The 15076-nt window shown below is 41.1% G+C and overlaps 1 protein-coding gene across 1 annotated transcript in view; it reads right to left on the bottom strand.

The window, feature by feature from the left end:
* Window positions 1-2461: 2461 nt before the first annotated feature.
* DNAH5 (dynein axonemal heavy chain 5) overlaps window positions 2462-15076 on the bottom strand; it is a 265270-nt gene continuing 252655 nt past the window's right edge. Inside the window, exon 79 of the mRNA XM_062212620.1 lies at window positions 2462-3500. Coding sequence (XP_062068604.1) covers window positions 3349-3500 — 152 coding nt within the window. The 3' untranslated portion in view covers window positions 2462-3348. The remainder of the gene's footprint in view (window positions 3501-15076) is intronic.

Here is a 15076-nt window from a genome sequence, read left to right on the forward strand (position 1 = left end):
CCTCTTTTATTTTTATTTATTTTGTTAAGATTTATTTATTTGAAAGTCAGAGTTATAGGGATAGAGGAAGAGACAAAGAGATCTTCCATCTTGGTTTACTCCCCAGGTGGTTCAAATGGCCAGGGCTGAGCCAAGCAAAACCCATAAGCCAGGAGCTTCATCTGGGTCCCCCATGTGGCTGGAAGAAGCCTAAATACTTGGGTCATCTGCTGCTGCTTTTCCCAGGCTATTAGCAGGGAGTTGGATCAGAAGTAGAGCGGCGAGGACTTGAACCAGAACCTGTATGGGATGCCAGAGTCGCAGGTGGTGGCTTCACCCACTACACCACAACTCCAGTCCCAAATAACCTGCTTTTAAATAAACAATTACAATTTAAGCATCTGCTAACCATTCTGTATTCATTCACAACTTGTTCACATTTTGTTCATTTGTTCTTCAAAATAAAATGATTGCTTTATCACAATCCAAACAAACCAACTGATACATTAATCCACACTAAAAGAAGCTGCTCAGATGAAAACAGTGTCCTGGAGATAGGGAGGAGTCACTGAAGCCACTGGGCTTAGCTCTCATCATAATAGCAGAAAATAATGGTGTTGCTCATAGAGTAAAGCCTAGTACAAAGGACCCACACCTGTCTCCTGGTAGTCCCTCCCTGAAACCCTTTTATCACAGAAAAACATGCAGTTATGTGGATCCAGATCTTAACCAATGTCTATCAAACAGAAATTATAACTCATTACCTGACCAACTTCAAGTTGATAAGCTATAGATGAAGCAGTTTATAATTTATAATCTGAATTTAAAATAAAAACTGCACAAAAAGTCCCTTAGAGCATATTCTTCTTTGTTAATAAAAAATAAATGAAATCCCCTATTTTTTTCTTCTAATTATTATCTTGTTCCAGGCCAACTGTAACCTTTATCATACTGTCACACTTATTTTTATTTTTCTGTTGTTGACTAAACATTGTCCACAAAGATGCTTTACAGTCATACAGCATTTTCACTGTTTATAAGTTGTATTTTTCACTTACTGGCATGTGTTTGCCATTTCCTTATTATGAAAAATCTTCAATAGTGTTTTTTAAAGATTTATATATTTATATATTTATTTATTTGACAGACAGCGAGAGAAGGAGAGGCAGAGAGAGAGAAAGTCTTTTATCCGCTGGTTCACTCCCCAGTTGACCGCAACAGCCGGGGCTGCACCAATCCAAAGCCAAGAGCCAGGAGCTTCTTCCAGATCTCCCAAGTGGGTGCAGGGGCCCAAGGACTTGGGCCATCTTCTACTGCTTTCCAGGCCACTGCAGAGAGCTGGATCGGAAGCGGAGCAGCCGCAACTCGAACTGGCACCTATATGGAATACTGGCACTGAAGGTGGCAGGTTTACCCAATGTGCCTCAGTGCCAGCCCCCTCAATACTGCTTTTGATGGCTGCCTAATACTTCCTAATTTTCTTAAACATAGACTTACCATTGAACATGTAGGACATTTCCATTGTTTTCTGTTACTCAATGTAATTTCACATATAACTTGTTTTTAGCCTTTTAAAATGTTTCTGTTAAGTGTTGTTTTTTTAACCACTAGACCTCAGAGGATCTACCCATGAAGAAAGATTTATTTTGGTTCATTGTTTTTGGAAGTTCACAGGCCAACATCAGGCAGGCACCACTGGTTTGCCCCATCTGGCAAGGATGGCAATTGGCACTGGTAGAGTGTATGGAGAAACAATTACATGGTGATCTAAAGCAGGGAGTGGCTATGTCCCATCTGGCTTTCAAAATCAGCCCTCTTGTTGAGAATGAACTTCCAAGCACATGCATTCAACATCATAAATGGATCAAGTCTCCACTTTCCCAGTACCACTACACCATGACCCTGGGGGTTAAAGTTCTACACAAGTTTAGGAGCCAAATAACTTCCAAACTACAACACTTGGTATTGAGAAAACAAGGCCCAAAGCATGTAAACATATTTAAGGTTCTTTGTTTCATTTTTTTTAAGATATATATATATTTTATAATTTTAAATGTCAGAGTTAGAGAGAGAGAGAGAGCAAGCTTCCATCTGCTGGTTCATTTCCCAGGTGACCACAACAGCAGGGGCTTGGGCCAGACTGAAGTCAGGAGCCAGGAGCTTCATCCAGGTGGGTTGCAGGATCCCAAGTACTTGGGCCATCTTTCATTGCTTTTCCCAGGCCATTAGCAGGGAGCTGGATTGGAAGTGGAGCAGCCAAGATACGAGCTGGAGCCCATATGCGATGCGGCGTTGCAGGCAGCAGTTTTACCAGCTATGTCACAACACTGGTCCTCTTTAACACTATTTTACAAAAGGATTAGGGCAAGGTACATTGCTCTAGCAATTTCTAAGTATATCAGCTATATAGATACCACACTATGATTCACTTTCAGGTTTAATTTTTTTATTATATAAGTCAGTGTCTCATTATCAACTATAAATGGGATTAAACATTATTCTATAGGTTTATGTGATTGTCCACCTATATTTTTAATTCAGTCTTCTATTTCCTTCTATTTTAAAAGTCATTTGAATTTGCTGCTTGAAGTTCTAACAATAAATCTCTCAATTTGATCTAAATATGAAAGGTAATGAGAGCAAAATTAGCACAAACTTGCTTTTTTGAACTATGAACCAGAACCCTGTTAACAGAAGGTTAATCCCTTCAAGGAAAATGCTCTCTGCTCAACCTAGTCATTATTTAGAGGTGAAGTAAGAATAAAATGCATTATTGTAGTTTGGAGGGCCACACTTCATTAGAAAGTCATAAATTTTACTTCTTTTTTTAAGATTTATGTTATTTATTTGAAAACCAGAGTGATGGGGTGGGGGAGGAGATGGATAGAGAAAAACATCTTCCATCTACTAGTCATTCACTCCCCAAATGGCCTAGTCCAGGACTAGGCCAGAAGAAAGACAGGATCCAGAACTCTATCCAGGTCTCTCCCATAGGTGGCAGGGGCCCAAATACTAGGGCCACTTCTACTACTTTACCAGACACATTAGCAGGAAGTTGGACTGGAAGAGGAGCAGCCAAGAACCCTATCTGGCACTCTAATATGGGGTTCTAGCATCTCAGGTGGTAGCTTAATCCCCTGTCCTAGTGCACTAGTCTCCACATTTTATTTCAAATCACTAAATTGGTCAAAATGAAGAAACAGCTAAACTGCAATTAAGCATCCAACTAATGAGTGCAGAAAAGCTATGGAGCTCATTAACTGCACAAGTAACATGATGTATACACCATCCACACTCATAGAGTAATGAAGGTTACAATAATTTGGATCTGGTATCTTCTGACATATTGGGTGTGGGACATCCCTTGTGTTACTTGACATCACAGAGAAGGGCGACCCCACGGAGCACCCAGTGTTCAGGGGCCTGAGCCGTCCTGAGGTCCACAGCAGCAATGTAGTTCAAGTCCGTTCGAACTGGCTTCTTGTAGATGGGGCAGGAGTAAAACCGAGGATCTCTTAAAGCTATAATAAATCGCAAAAAGAAAGGAAGTTGTTGAATTTGTAATTTAATTCTCCCCAAAAGGATGCAGAGTCAAGCTTGTGCATTCTGAAGATCATTCCAAAGTAGACAGGTTGCTAATGAGGGAAATTGTACTTGGGGGTCAAGCAGTCCCTAGACTGCAGCACACAGTATCACCAGTGTCCAGTAAATGTGGCAAGACTCCCAGACAGCCTCAGGTTTACCCTGCTGATCGCTTTTCCTTGTGCCCTTGAAAGTGACCCCTACCCATACGCTTCTGCCATGTCCTTTCCACCTGGCAATTCAACATTTTCCCGTACCCAATTCCTCTCTTTTTCCCTTGTGCTCTGTCCTCGGCACCCAAGGCCTGTCCCATTTAATCAGACATCTGTAACCATTGAGCATTACTTCATCTTTAGTAGTATTTCAAAATTCCATCTTCAGTACTCTGTGCTATATACACCATGTCACATTTTAAATCACAAAATAGACGGTGCCCTATCAAAACAGGTGCTATGGATTCTCTTTGTATACAAAGAAATAAAAATGGCTGGGAAGCAGACAAAAACGGCAGCTCCCTGAGATTCAATTCTCTTGTTTGCAGTGGAGTAATAGATGTCCATGGCCGTATTTATGTGCAAGCAAAGATGATCTATATGTGTCCATCTTTCAAAGGTCTCTCCTAGGGGATGGTGTTGTGGTGTAGCAGGTGAAGCTGCCATCTGTGATGCCGGCATCCTATATGGACGTTGGTTCAAGACCCAGCTGCTCCACTTCCAATCCATCTCCCTGTGCCTTGGAAAGCAGCAGAGGATAGCCCAAAGTGCTTGGGCCCCTGGACCCACATGGAAGACCCAAAGGAAGCTCATGTCTCCTGGCTTTGGCCCCGCCCAGCCCTGACCGTTGCAGCCATTTGGGGAGTGAACCAGATGGAATATCTCTTCCCCTTCCCCACATCTGTAATTCTCTCTTTGAAACAAAAGGAAAAAAAAGGAAAGAAATCTTAAAAATAAAGATCTCTCCTACATTCCACCATAAACACAGAGTGATTCTCTCCAGCTCAGTGATAAACTCAGATTGTTGGGGCCTTAAACCTATGCAATTCATGGGAGCACTTTTTAAGAAAAAGAGTAAAAATTTACAAACACAAAATTAGACCGCAGAAGGAGTCTCTATATGAGCAGCCTAAGAGTTTAAGCTTCAACAGCTTTTTATGAAATTAGGGATGCCCATAGCACATCTCAACATCCTTCTCAAGAAGTACAGTATCACTTCTTAAAATTTATTCATTGAGGGGCAGAGAGACAAAGAGAGAGTATACACACTAACATCTGCTGGTTCACTCCTCAAATGTCCACAACAGCTGGCTGCGCTAAGCCAAAGCTGGGAGCTGGGAATTCAATCCAGGTCTCCCACCTGAATGGCAAAATCCAGTAACTGGAGCCATCACCACTGATTCCCAGGGTCCATGTTATTTTATACTCTCTTCAATACTATAAATTTTGAGTGGACAAATTTGTGTATGTACCCACTACTATGCTCCTCTGACAGTCCAATACAATATTATAAATATTCTCATGGAACTATTAAGGTGAAATCACATCTAATGTAAGAGAATAGCTTTGTGTTTGTGAGTTAGTGTTACAAACACTGAAACAAAGAAACAGTAAATATATCACAGTAACTGAATTTATTTCCCACAACTGACTTGCTCAATAATTTAGCTTCTTTCAACAGATTACAAAGACAAGGCACTATCAGAAGTTAAAGTCTCATTATCTGACCTGACAGAATCTTCAACTGTCCAAGCTGTATTTTCATGTATTCACTATAAATTTATTTGGTAGATATTAAACATTTGAATATACTATTCATAATGGCAAATAAAAAGTTAATATTCTAAAGCAGTTATTCTTGACCAGGGGTGATTCTACTCTTGAGGACATTTGGGTAATAACTATGTGTTTGCTACTGGCATCTCGTGGGTAGAAGTCAGGGAAGCCGCTGACAATTACAATGCCTGGGACAGAGGCCCCACCTACCCACACACACCCACAATTATCCAGACCAAAAGTGTCAATAGAACCATGATGGAGAATACCTATTCTAAAATAACAACCAAGCACAGATATTTTAGAATATTTTTAAATTTGTTTGCTAAATCCCATGGAATTAATCATTAGAAACAACCTAAAATAACATAACACCTAATTTTTAAGGTTGGATATAACTTTTTCAATTATCATGATATCACTAGTAATAATGATGTAAGTATATATGAAAAATGTGATCAAATAAATAAATGACAGTGAATTACAGAAGGCAGTGAGTACTAGCTATATAAAATAATATATTTAAATCCTTTAATCTGAGGATCTATAAACATGTAACAAATATACAACCAATAATTCTTCTTGATGCAAATTTGATTAACAACCATTATATAAACCTTGAAGGGAGCCACTGGAGTCTTACATCTGACTCTAATTACAATTATAATAATTACACGTTGAGAAGTATTTGACTACTTGGATCTTAATCCCAAAAGAAAAGTGAAATTGCAAAGAAAATAGCATTTTTTGAATAAGCAGGTAAAAAGTAATTCCCTGAAATATTTACCCAATTTTATTTATTTTTAATTGCTTCAGAACTGAGGTACCCATGCCAAGTCACAGCATGCAGCAAATTTCTGCATCAGGATTACAAGCCACTGAAAATATAATTTCATAGTGAAAGTGCTGACGGATGCTAAACAACTACAGAAACAGATGAGTGGAAACCATTCTCCTGCTTAGAGAAATAACTTTGAAGACCAAAATAAGCCTGCCAGGTAGCTAGAACAAATCAGCTGCATATGTTGAAAGCCCTATGGTCCCAGGAGGAGGATCAGAGAGAAGTGGATCCTTAAGGTTTTAATAAAACACCTTGGGTGAAATTTCATTGTGTAAGCACAGAGCTTCTCTATGTATCCACTATTTTTCATCCAAACATTAGTACACATCAGATATGTAGACCTTCTAAAATTCAAATAAATTTGAATTAAATAAATTCAAATTTAATTCAAATAAATTTGAATTAAATAAAATTCAAATAAAATAACTGTGTTACATGGGGAGTATCTGGGCAATGCTAAATCATTGCTCTACCTAACCTCCCTGTTGTTAACCACATCTACATCACTCCTAGCACTTCTTTTAATCCTTTAAAACTTGCATGCACGAAACATGGTAATAATAAATTACTCATTATGTGCTGGACATGTCAGTGGAGGTCGGTCAACAACCTTATGCAATGGGGATTGTCATTAGATTATTGCAGATGATTAGAAAACAAGAACATGAGGAGGTGTGTTACTTGTCCCAGATTATAAATCGATGGAGATAAGCTAAAGGTCAGAATGAAGTCATGGCTGGTACTCCTGGCTTGTGTGACACTGGGGATGATCCATGCAGGCACAAGCCTGCTTCACCAGGCACCTGGGAAACACAAACCAATGAACACATGCAAGGGAGCAGCTCTTATTTTGAGTTCAGTCTATTTTCGAGTTTCATCCAGGTACCGGAAGGACTCCCAAATGCAGAATCTAACCACAGGAATCCCCAGAGGCCGGCACTCACCCCACAACAGACCAATGTGATTCTGGCACCAGCTTTACCACTTGGTAGCCAGGAATCATGGTCAAATCACTTACTGTCTCTGAATCTTAACTTCTCCACGGACAAAACAGAAATGATAAATGCTACAGAGCTGTAAAGATTCATTACGTTAATATGCAGGAGTGTCTGACAGTGTAAAGACTGGAATGCAGTCGATGCCTGAGTTACATTATCTGCTGTTTTGTCATGCCCCACACTCACACATGCCCATACATTTATACATTTAACTTTTTACTAAATTCCCAGATGCATGTTCCCCATGATCTTGACAGAGTTCCAGGTACCAACTGGAAGTGAATTCACTGCTGTGGGGCTCAGGAGTGAGAGAGTGGCCTCCTGGTCACTGCTTGCGGCTCTCCCTACCCCAGTCCACATCTGCACAATCTCAGATCAGAGAGGGACACAGGGCATTGGGCATTCTTAGATACATGTTTTCCCCAGCAGGAAATACTCCCCTGTGCTTCAGAGACCCTAACACACCACCCACACACACACACCTTACTTAGGAACAAGAGGTACACATACTTCTTGTCTTGTCCACCTAAGTGTCCTAGTTTGTGTTTTCCATCACATCTTCCACAGTACCAGCATTCATTCAGAAGCTCTCTGTCCATGTGATACAAAAATCCATCTTTTCTTAATTTGCCTCTTTTGAGCTTCCTTTGAGAAGAAAGGATCTGGAGTTTGTGTGTGGCTTTACTCTCTTGGGGAAAACAGAGCTACATGGGCAACTTTCCCATGATGTCCTACATGAATTTTATTTTGGGGTATATTACTCAGATTATAAAGTCAAGATAAGTATCTGGACCTCTCCTTTCTGAAAATAAACCAACCAGTTCTATAGTAAAATTTCAACAGTAAATTATTTAAGAAGTGGATACAACTGGAGGCAATTATGCTTAATGAAATAAGTCCAAAAAGACAAACATAATAAGTTTTCTGATACATGGTAGTTAACATAGAATACAAAAAAGTATAAGAATGAGGGTCGGCACTGTGGCGTATCAGGTAAAGCTTCCGCCTGCACTGCCAGCATCCCATATGGGTGCCAGTTCAGGTTCCGGCTGCTCCACTTCCAATCCAGCTCTTTGTTATGGCCCAGGAAAGCAGTAGAAGATGGCCCATGTTCTTGGGCCCCTGTACCTGTGTGGGAGACCAAAGAAGCTCTTGGCTCCTGGATTCAGATAGTCACAGCTCTGGCCATTGCGGCCATCTGGGGAGTGAACCAGCGGAGGGAAGACCTTTCTCGGCCTCTCCTTCTCTCTCTAATTCTTTCAAATAAATAAACAAATCTTAAAAAAAAAGTATAAGAGTGAAACTGACATCTTATGATTTGATTATTGTTTGTAGCCCTTGTTTCTATCCCTGTAGAAAACAGTGGTCTTTATGCTTTTTATTGTTGAAAATTATGATTACTCTTGAATTAAGCCTGCAGTTATAAAGTAAATTGAAAGTATGTTACTATAGGGGCCCAGGGCTGTGGCTCACTTGGTTAATCCTCCGCCTTCGGCACCAGCATCCCATATGGGCACTGGGTTCTAGTCCCGGCTGCTCCTCTTCCAGTCCAGCTCTCTGCTGTGGCCCGGGAAGGCAGTGGAGGATGGCCCAAGTACTTGAGCACCTGCACCTGCGTGGGAGACCGGGAGGAAGCACCTGGCTCCTGGCTTCAGATCAGCACAGCATGCCGGCCGTAGCAGCCATTTGGGAGGTGAACCAACGGAAGGAAGACCTTTCTGATGTCTCTCCCTCTCACTGTCTGTAACTCTACCTCTCAAATAAATAAATAAAATCTTTAAAAAAAAAAGAAAGTATGTTACTACAAAAATTAAAGGAAAAAAGAAAGAAGGAAGAGGGATTGAGGGAAGAATGGAGGGAAGAAAATATGGTTATCTTCTTAGAATTGTAGCTATGAAATTCATAAAATCTGTTCTCTTTATATTAATAAAAATCAAGACTATTAAATATAAGAATTCTAATTTTAAAATGTTGTCTTTGACCACTAATGATGCTACACTTCTTTATCTCAATTAGAACGCTGTTCAAACATCAAAATTAAATGTATAGCATGAAAAGTGTAACAGTAATGTTAGTTTTCCATTGCTAAAGAGATACCTTTTCAATTAAAAAAAATCTTTTTGACTAAACAAGTTTCCAACTCAAACCAAAAAAAAAAAAAAGATGAACTAAAGCTTTTCCTTTTAATACTTTGAAATTAGTCCCCTTTTCCTTTGTTTATTTTATTTTCTCCCTTACCTGCTGCTAATGAACATCACCACTGACTAATGCCCAGCAGGGTGAGTTCAGTTCTGCTATAAAAACCTATTCTTAAGTAATAAAGAATTGCCTGTATTATAAAATTATTACTTTATTACTACCATGCTGAGATGTTCAATGTCAAATTGGCAGGGATTTTCATAATTTAGTCACAAGGGGGAAAAAGGTAACACCTAACTCAATGTGGAGAAATATTTTTTAACTTAAAATAACTTAATTTGAAAGAAATTGTAGTAGTTAGTGTGCAGAGAAGCTATTAGGACCTTGTAGACACCAAGTGTAGGTTTAAATAAACACTTGAACACCACTGTAGGACAGCATAGTGTGTGGACCCGTATTGTGGACCTATATTGTAGACCCGTATATGTATTTTTTAAACTCTCACTCCTCCTAAAGTAGAGATTTAAAATATTCAAGTAATATAGCAGAAAACAATGCCTTTGATATAAGATGAGGCAAAAAGCCAGGCACTTAATTTTCTCTTTATTCAGTTTTGCCGAGAAACCCTGCAGATCTCACAGGCCAGTTGATGTTTGCTTTTAGAACACATGGCAACCACTGCTCCCTTAACGACATGCAATGCATGATTTCTCTTTGGCTGATCATTCCGCAACTGGCCACTGCGGGTTATCCATGACTGCTTTAATAATTGCCCAGTAGTGTACCATTCATGAGGATCCACACGAAGCATACGGGAAAGCAAATCCTTTGCTCCATCTGAAATGCTGTCCCAGTTTCCACCACGCAGAGAGTTTTCCATTTCCTATATACAGTAGTATCTCTACAGGAGTTATCACTGGTGCCATCAGCAAAGGGAGTGTGACCAGTCAACACTGTGTGACAAAGGACTTCTAAACTCCAAACACCACAAAGGTATGCCTGCTGCATAAGAACAAAGTTTGCAGTGCATCATGGAGTTAAGAGAAGCCCATTTTCTCCTTGAAGCTGTTTGGCAAACCCAAAATCAAAGATCCTAATTGAATCTGCATTGGCTGATCCATCCATGTATTAAAACATTACTAGGTTTAAGATTAAGGGAAACCTTTTTACAAAATGCTCACTGGAGGCAAGGATTTGATAAATCAAAATTTCTAATATATTATTTTTTTTCTAAAAGAACATTTGAGCATTGTTTATAAAAAAAAATAGTTAGTACCCCAGGACTTCATATCACCCTAAGAACTAATAAATGCAAGAAGTCTTCAAAAAGTTCATGGAAAATATATATGAAAAATGCATGGATTCAATTTTTTTGCACCAAAATAAACTTAGATTTATATCCATTTTTCCATGAACTCTTTGAAGTACCCCCCCAAAACAAACCATAGACAGCATACTTGCCTAAGTCCTGAAAAATACATGGGTACCCTCAGATTCAGCTAAGATATCAAACATTACATGCCAAGCACTGTTTCATGCTCCTTATTTGAGGTTCAACTTTCCCCTTCCTGGGCTCCTCTTTCTTCATCCTTTAAAATCCTGATTCTCAGGGGACAGAGTTTGGCGCTGTGGTTATGATGCAACTCGGGATGCCTTCATCCCAGATCAGAGTGCCTGGATTCAAGTCCCAGCTTCACTCCCAGTTCCAGCTTCCTGCTAACACAAACCTTGGGAGTCAGCAAATGATGGCTCATGTATATATGCTCCACTCATGTGGAGGATCCTGCTCCAGCTCCATGGTCCTGGCTTCAGTCTGGCCCAGTCCTGGCTATTACAGGCATTTGGGGAGTAACTAACAGATGGAAGACCTCTCCCTCTCCCTCTCTTCCTCTATCTGTATCAATATCTCCCTCTCCCCCCCCTCTTCTTCCTCCCCTCTATTTCAAATATGATGAAAATAACTTAAATAAATACTGGTTCTCTCCCAGCATAAATTACATAAACCTTAAAAATTTACATAACCTCAATGAGCTAAATCTCCCTAGCAAATTGTTGTGAAAATTAAATGACACAGGGTGAAATCTACCTGTAAATAGCTCTCCATAAGTGTCAGTTCTTTGAACCCCCAACCCATTTCCACCACCGTCTATATGAACAGCCTCCTCCAAGCAGAAGCTCTGTTATTGATATAAACACAGCGGCCACCCAGACATTCTGGACTGAGGCTGTCCTCTAAATATTGAGACCTAGACTCTTAGAAGCAGCCAGCAGAAGGAGCTAGACTTTGAGTCAGGGAAAACCAGGCTGGAATTTCAGCTCTACTGCTAACCAACTGCTCAACTGTATTCAAGTCATTTAGCTTCCCTGAGAGCTAGCATCTTCTTGTTAATGATTTTTTTTTAACTTTTATTTAATGAATATAAATTTCCAAAGTACAGCTTATGAATTACAATGGCTTCCCCCCCATAACTTCCCTCCCACCCGCAACCCTCCCCCCTCCCTCTCCCCTTCCATTCACATCAAGATTCATTTTCAATTCTCTTTATATACAGAAGATCATATGTGGCTAAGAATAGTGGTCTTTCTTTGAGCTGGTTAATCCTCCACCTGCGGTGCCGGCATCCCATATGGGTGCTGGGTTCTAATCCCGGTTGCTCGTCTTCCAGTACAGCTCTCTGCTGTGGCCCAGGAAGGCAGTGGAGGATAGCCCAAGTGCTTGGGCCCTGCACCCGCATGGGAGACCAGGAGGAAGCACCTGGCACATGGCTTCAGATCCGTGCAGCACACCAGCTGTAGCAACCATTTTGGGAGGGTGAACCAACGGAAGGAAGACCTTTCTCTCTGTCTCTCTCTCACTGTCAAACTCTGCCTATCAAATAAAAAAGAAGGAATAGTGGTCTTTCAAGGTCCTTATAAGGGAAAGAAAGGCAGCATCTTGGTAAAAATCTCAGGGGATGTTTGGAACATACCAAAAATTAGAAAATGGTGAGGGTTCTTTTTATTACTTTTACTGTTTTTTTTTTTTTTTTGACAGGCAGAGTTAGACAGTGAGAGACACAGACAGAGAGAAAGCTCTTCCTTCCGTTGGTTCACCCCCCAAATAGCTGCTACGGCTGTTGCGCTGCGCCAATCCAAAACCAGGAGCCAGGAGCTTCCTCCTGGTCTCTCATGCGGGTGCAGGGCCCAAGCACTTGGGCCATCCTCTGCTGCCTTCCCAGGCCACAGCACATTTTTAAGGGTCTTCCAAATAAGGTCTTCTACCTTCATACAACCTCGTCCAAAACCAAGTGCAGACTTGGTGTTTTTCTGAACAATATCCTCCTTCTTTAGTTTTCCTACAATTGAAGATAAATGTATTTGAAGCCATGATTCTAGGGGCAACCAAAAAGCCCGAGAGTAGATGCTAAACTGGAGTCCAGAATGGACTTCAGGGAGATGGGCTTTCTAGAAGCTGGGGCAATAATGATGTTCAGGGGCCCAAACACTGCTCTTTCTTCTCTCTTCCGCTGCAGGACAACAAGGCCCTACTGGCATGGGGTTTGGTGCCTAAGTTGGAGATCCCATCTGAAATAGTCCAAAATTTCATATATCCACCTCACCACTCTAAGCAGAAACATATAATTGACAGGTCAGGTGATGGTCCTCTGGAATGGTGCAAACTTGAACATAAAGGGGCAGTGGCACAGCCGGGGTCAGGCAACTGTATCACCTTGGGCAGACTTGCAGGGGGAGCACTTCTGGAGACACATGCCCCACTGGGAACACCAGTGCCAGGAGAAGACTCACTAAAATCAGCTGAAACTGCTGCCATGCTATGGGACAATCCCTCTGCCTTTAAAAGCCTTGGGTTTTCTGGAGGATGGTCTCTCCCAGCCCATTCACAACCCATATGGACTGGTGCAGATGAGAAATCCAAAAACCAGGAAGCCGTTCTAAGATCTCTCTCTCTCTCCCTCCTCTCATCCAAAGGACATCCAAGACTTCCTCATGCCCTGTTGCTCAAAACTTCAAAATCTTGCAAAGTCAACCACATCCTTCACACCTGGGTAGTTTTACCCTTGCCATCCTAGTCCCCAGTATCCTCAATGCCACCCCAAAGCATGTGCCCTTCACAGTCTGGATGCATCATATGCTCTCACCACAGCCTCTCTGATTTCATCCCTTCCCCTCTCGCCCTTCATCCTTGTTTCCCCAACTGCACACACCTTCTTTCCATCCCCCACACACAGCACCCCCTTTTGAAGACGTGTGCCTTTTCACTCTTGCCTTTGCTCCTGAGTAATTGCACAGCCCCTTTATGTCACTTGGATTTCACTTCAATGTTCTCTCTTCACTGAACACTCAAATTGTCTCAGACTCTAGCATACTGTGTTTATGCTTTCCTTAAAGCAACAAAAAGTATCTGAAATCCCTATGTTCATCTACAGCAATTCTCAAACTCTATAGTAGTTATGTCCATGAAGTAGCCATGAACACTGACTTAACACATGCAGAGCCACTGCTCCTGAGCAAATGCAGGGTAAATCTTTTTGCAAGTCTTCGGTCACAATACTTTTATCAAGCAATCAATGCATAACCTCGTTTTGTGTGTTTCTGCTTAAATGCACATTTTACTCTATATTGTAGATTCACTAACACTGAATTCAAGATCAACAGCACTGTAACCCATGACTAAAGGAAGTTTATCCAACACACACGTTTTTACCATGTATCACATCATAGCCTGCATGTACTCAGAAACACTGGACATCACTTAAGCATTACACTGGGGAAGGCCATCTTATTAAAAAGAAGAAAAACATGGCATTAAAGACCCCAAAAGGATACTTGTTTATAGTATTTAGAACTAGAAAGCAGAGCATCCTCTTGTATGGCCTCAGCTAAGAATATGTGTGTCAGGCAACTCAGATCTTTCACAACCCTGCTCATATCCATGAATAACCACAAACATGCCCAGAGTAGTCATTTGGGTCTCACAAACCAAGTAGGCAGATTCAAAAATCAGAACCTGCAGGTAACAAGGCCCAAGTACTTCAGCTTATTGTGGGACTACCTTTTTCTCTTTGAAACCGAGCTCCATGAAAAGGGAGATACCACCTGGTCTTCTCTCATAGTTGTACCCACAGCACTAGAGCAGGGCCTGGTGGGTTGTCAGGGCCAGATAAGTAGTCACTGAAGGACTGAGCAAGCTAATGTTTCCCTCTGCCAAGAAAGGTCTTTCTCTAACTCCCTGTTATACTCATTCCTGTCCTCCAAAGCACATCTCAAAAACAATCTCCCCTAACTTCCAAGGATAGTTACACTGCCTATCAGGCTCCCTAAGCACCTTGAGTTTATCATAATAGTCATCAGATTATATTTTAATTATTTATTTACTTATTAATCTCCATCAATTGGCTGACAATTCCAATGGGAAATATCAGTTTCATAATTATCTTTGTCTCCCCAGCATCTAAGGTCTTGGCTGACATATATTAGGCATTCAGCAAATATGTCTTTAAAAAATAAATATTTATACTCTATAAACTTGTTTCCTTAACCCATGTTCTAAAATGTGCTGCTCATCTCTATTTATTTAAAGAAAAATCTTTCGTGTTTCTCTTGTTAAATCAGAACTCCGGCCGGCGCCGCGGCTCACTAGGCTAATCCTCCGCCTTGCGGTGCCGGCACACCGGGTTCTAGTCCCGGTCGGGGCACCGATCCTGTCCCGGTTGCCCCTCTTCCAGGCCAGCTCTCTGCTGTGGCCTGGGAGTGCAGTGGAGGATGGC

Source organism: Lepus europaeus, chromosome 15 (assembly GCF_033115175.1).
Source record: "Lepus europaeus isolate LE1 chromosome 15, mLepTim1.pri, whole genome shotgun sequence".
In the NCBI taxonomy this organism is placed as follows: Eukaryota; Metazoa; Chordata; class Mammalia; order Lagomorpha; family Leporidae; genus Lepus; species Lepus europaeus.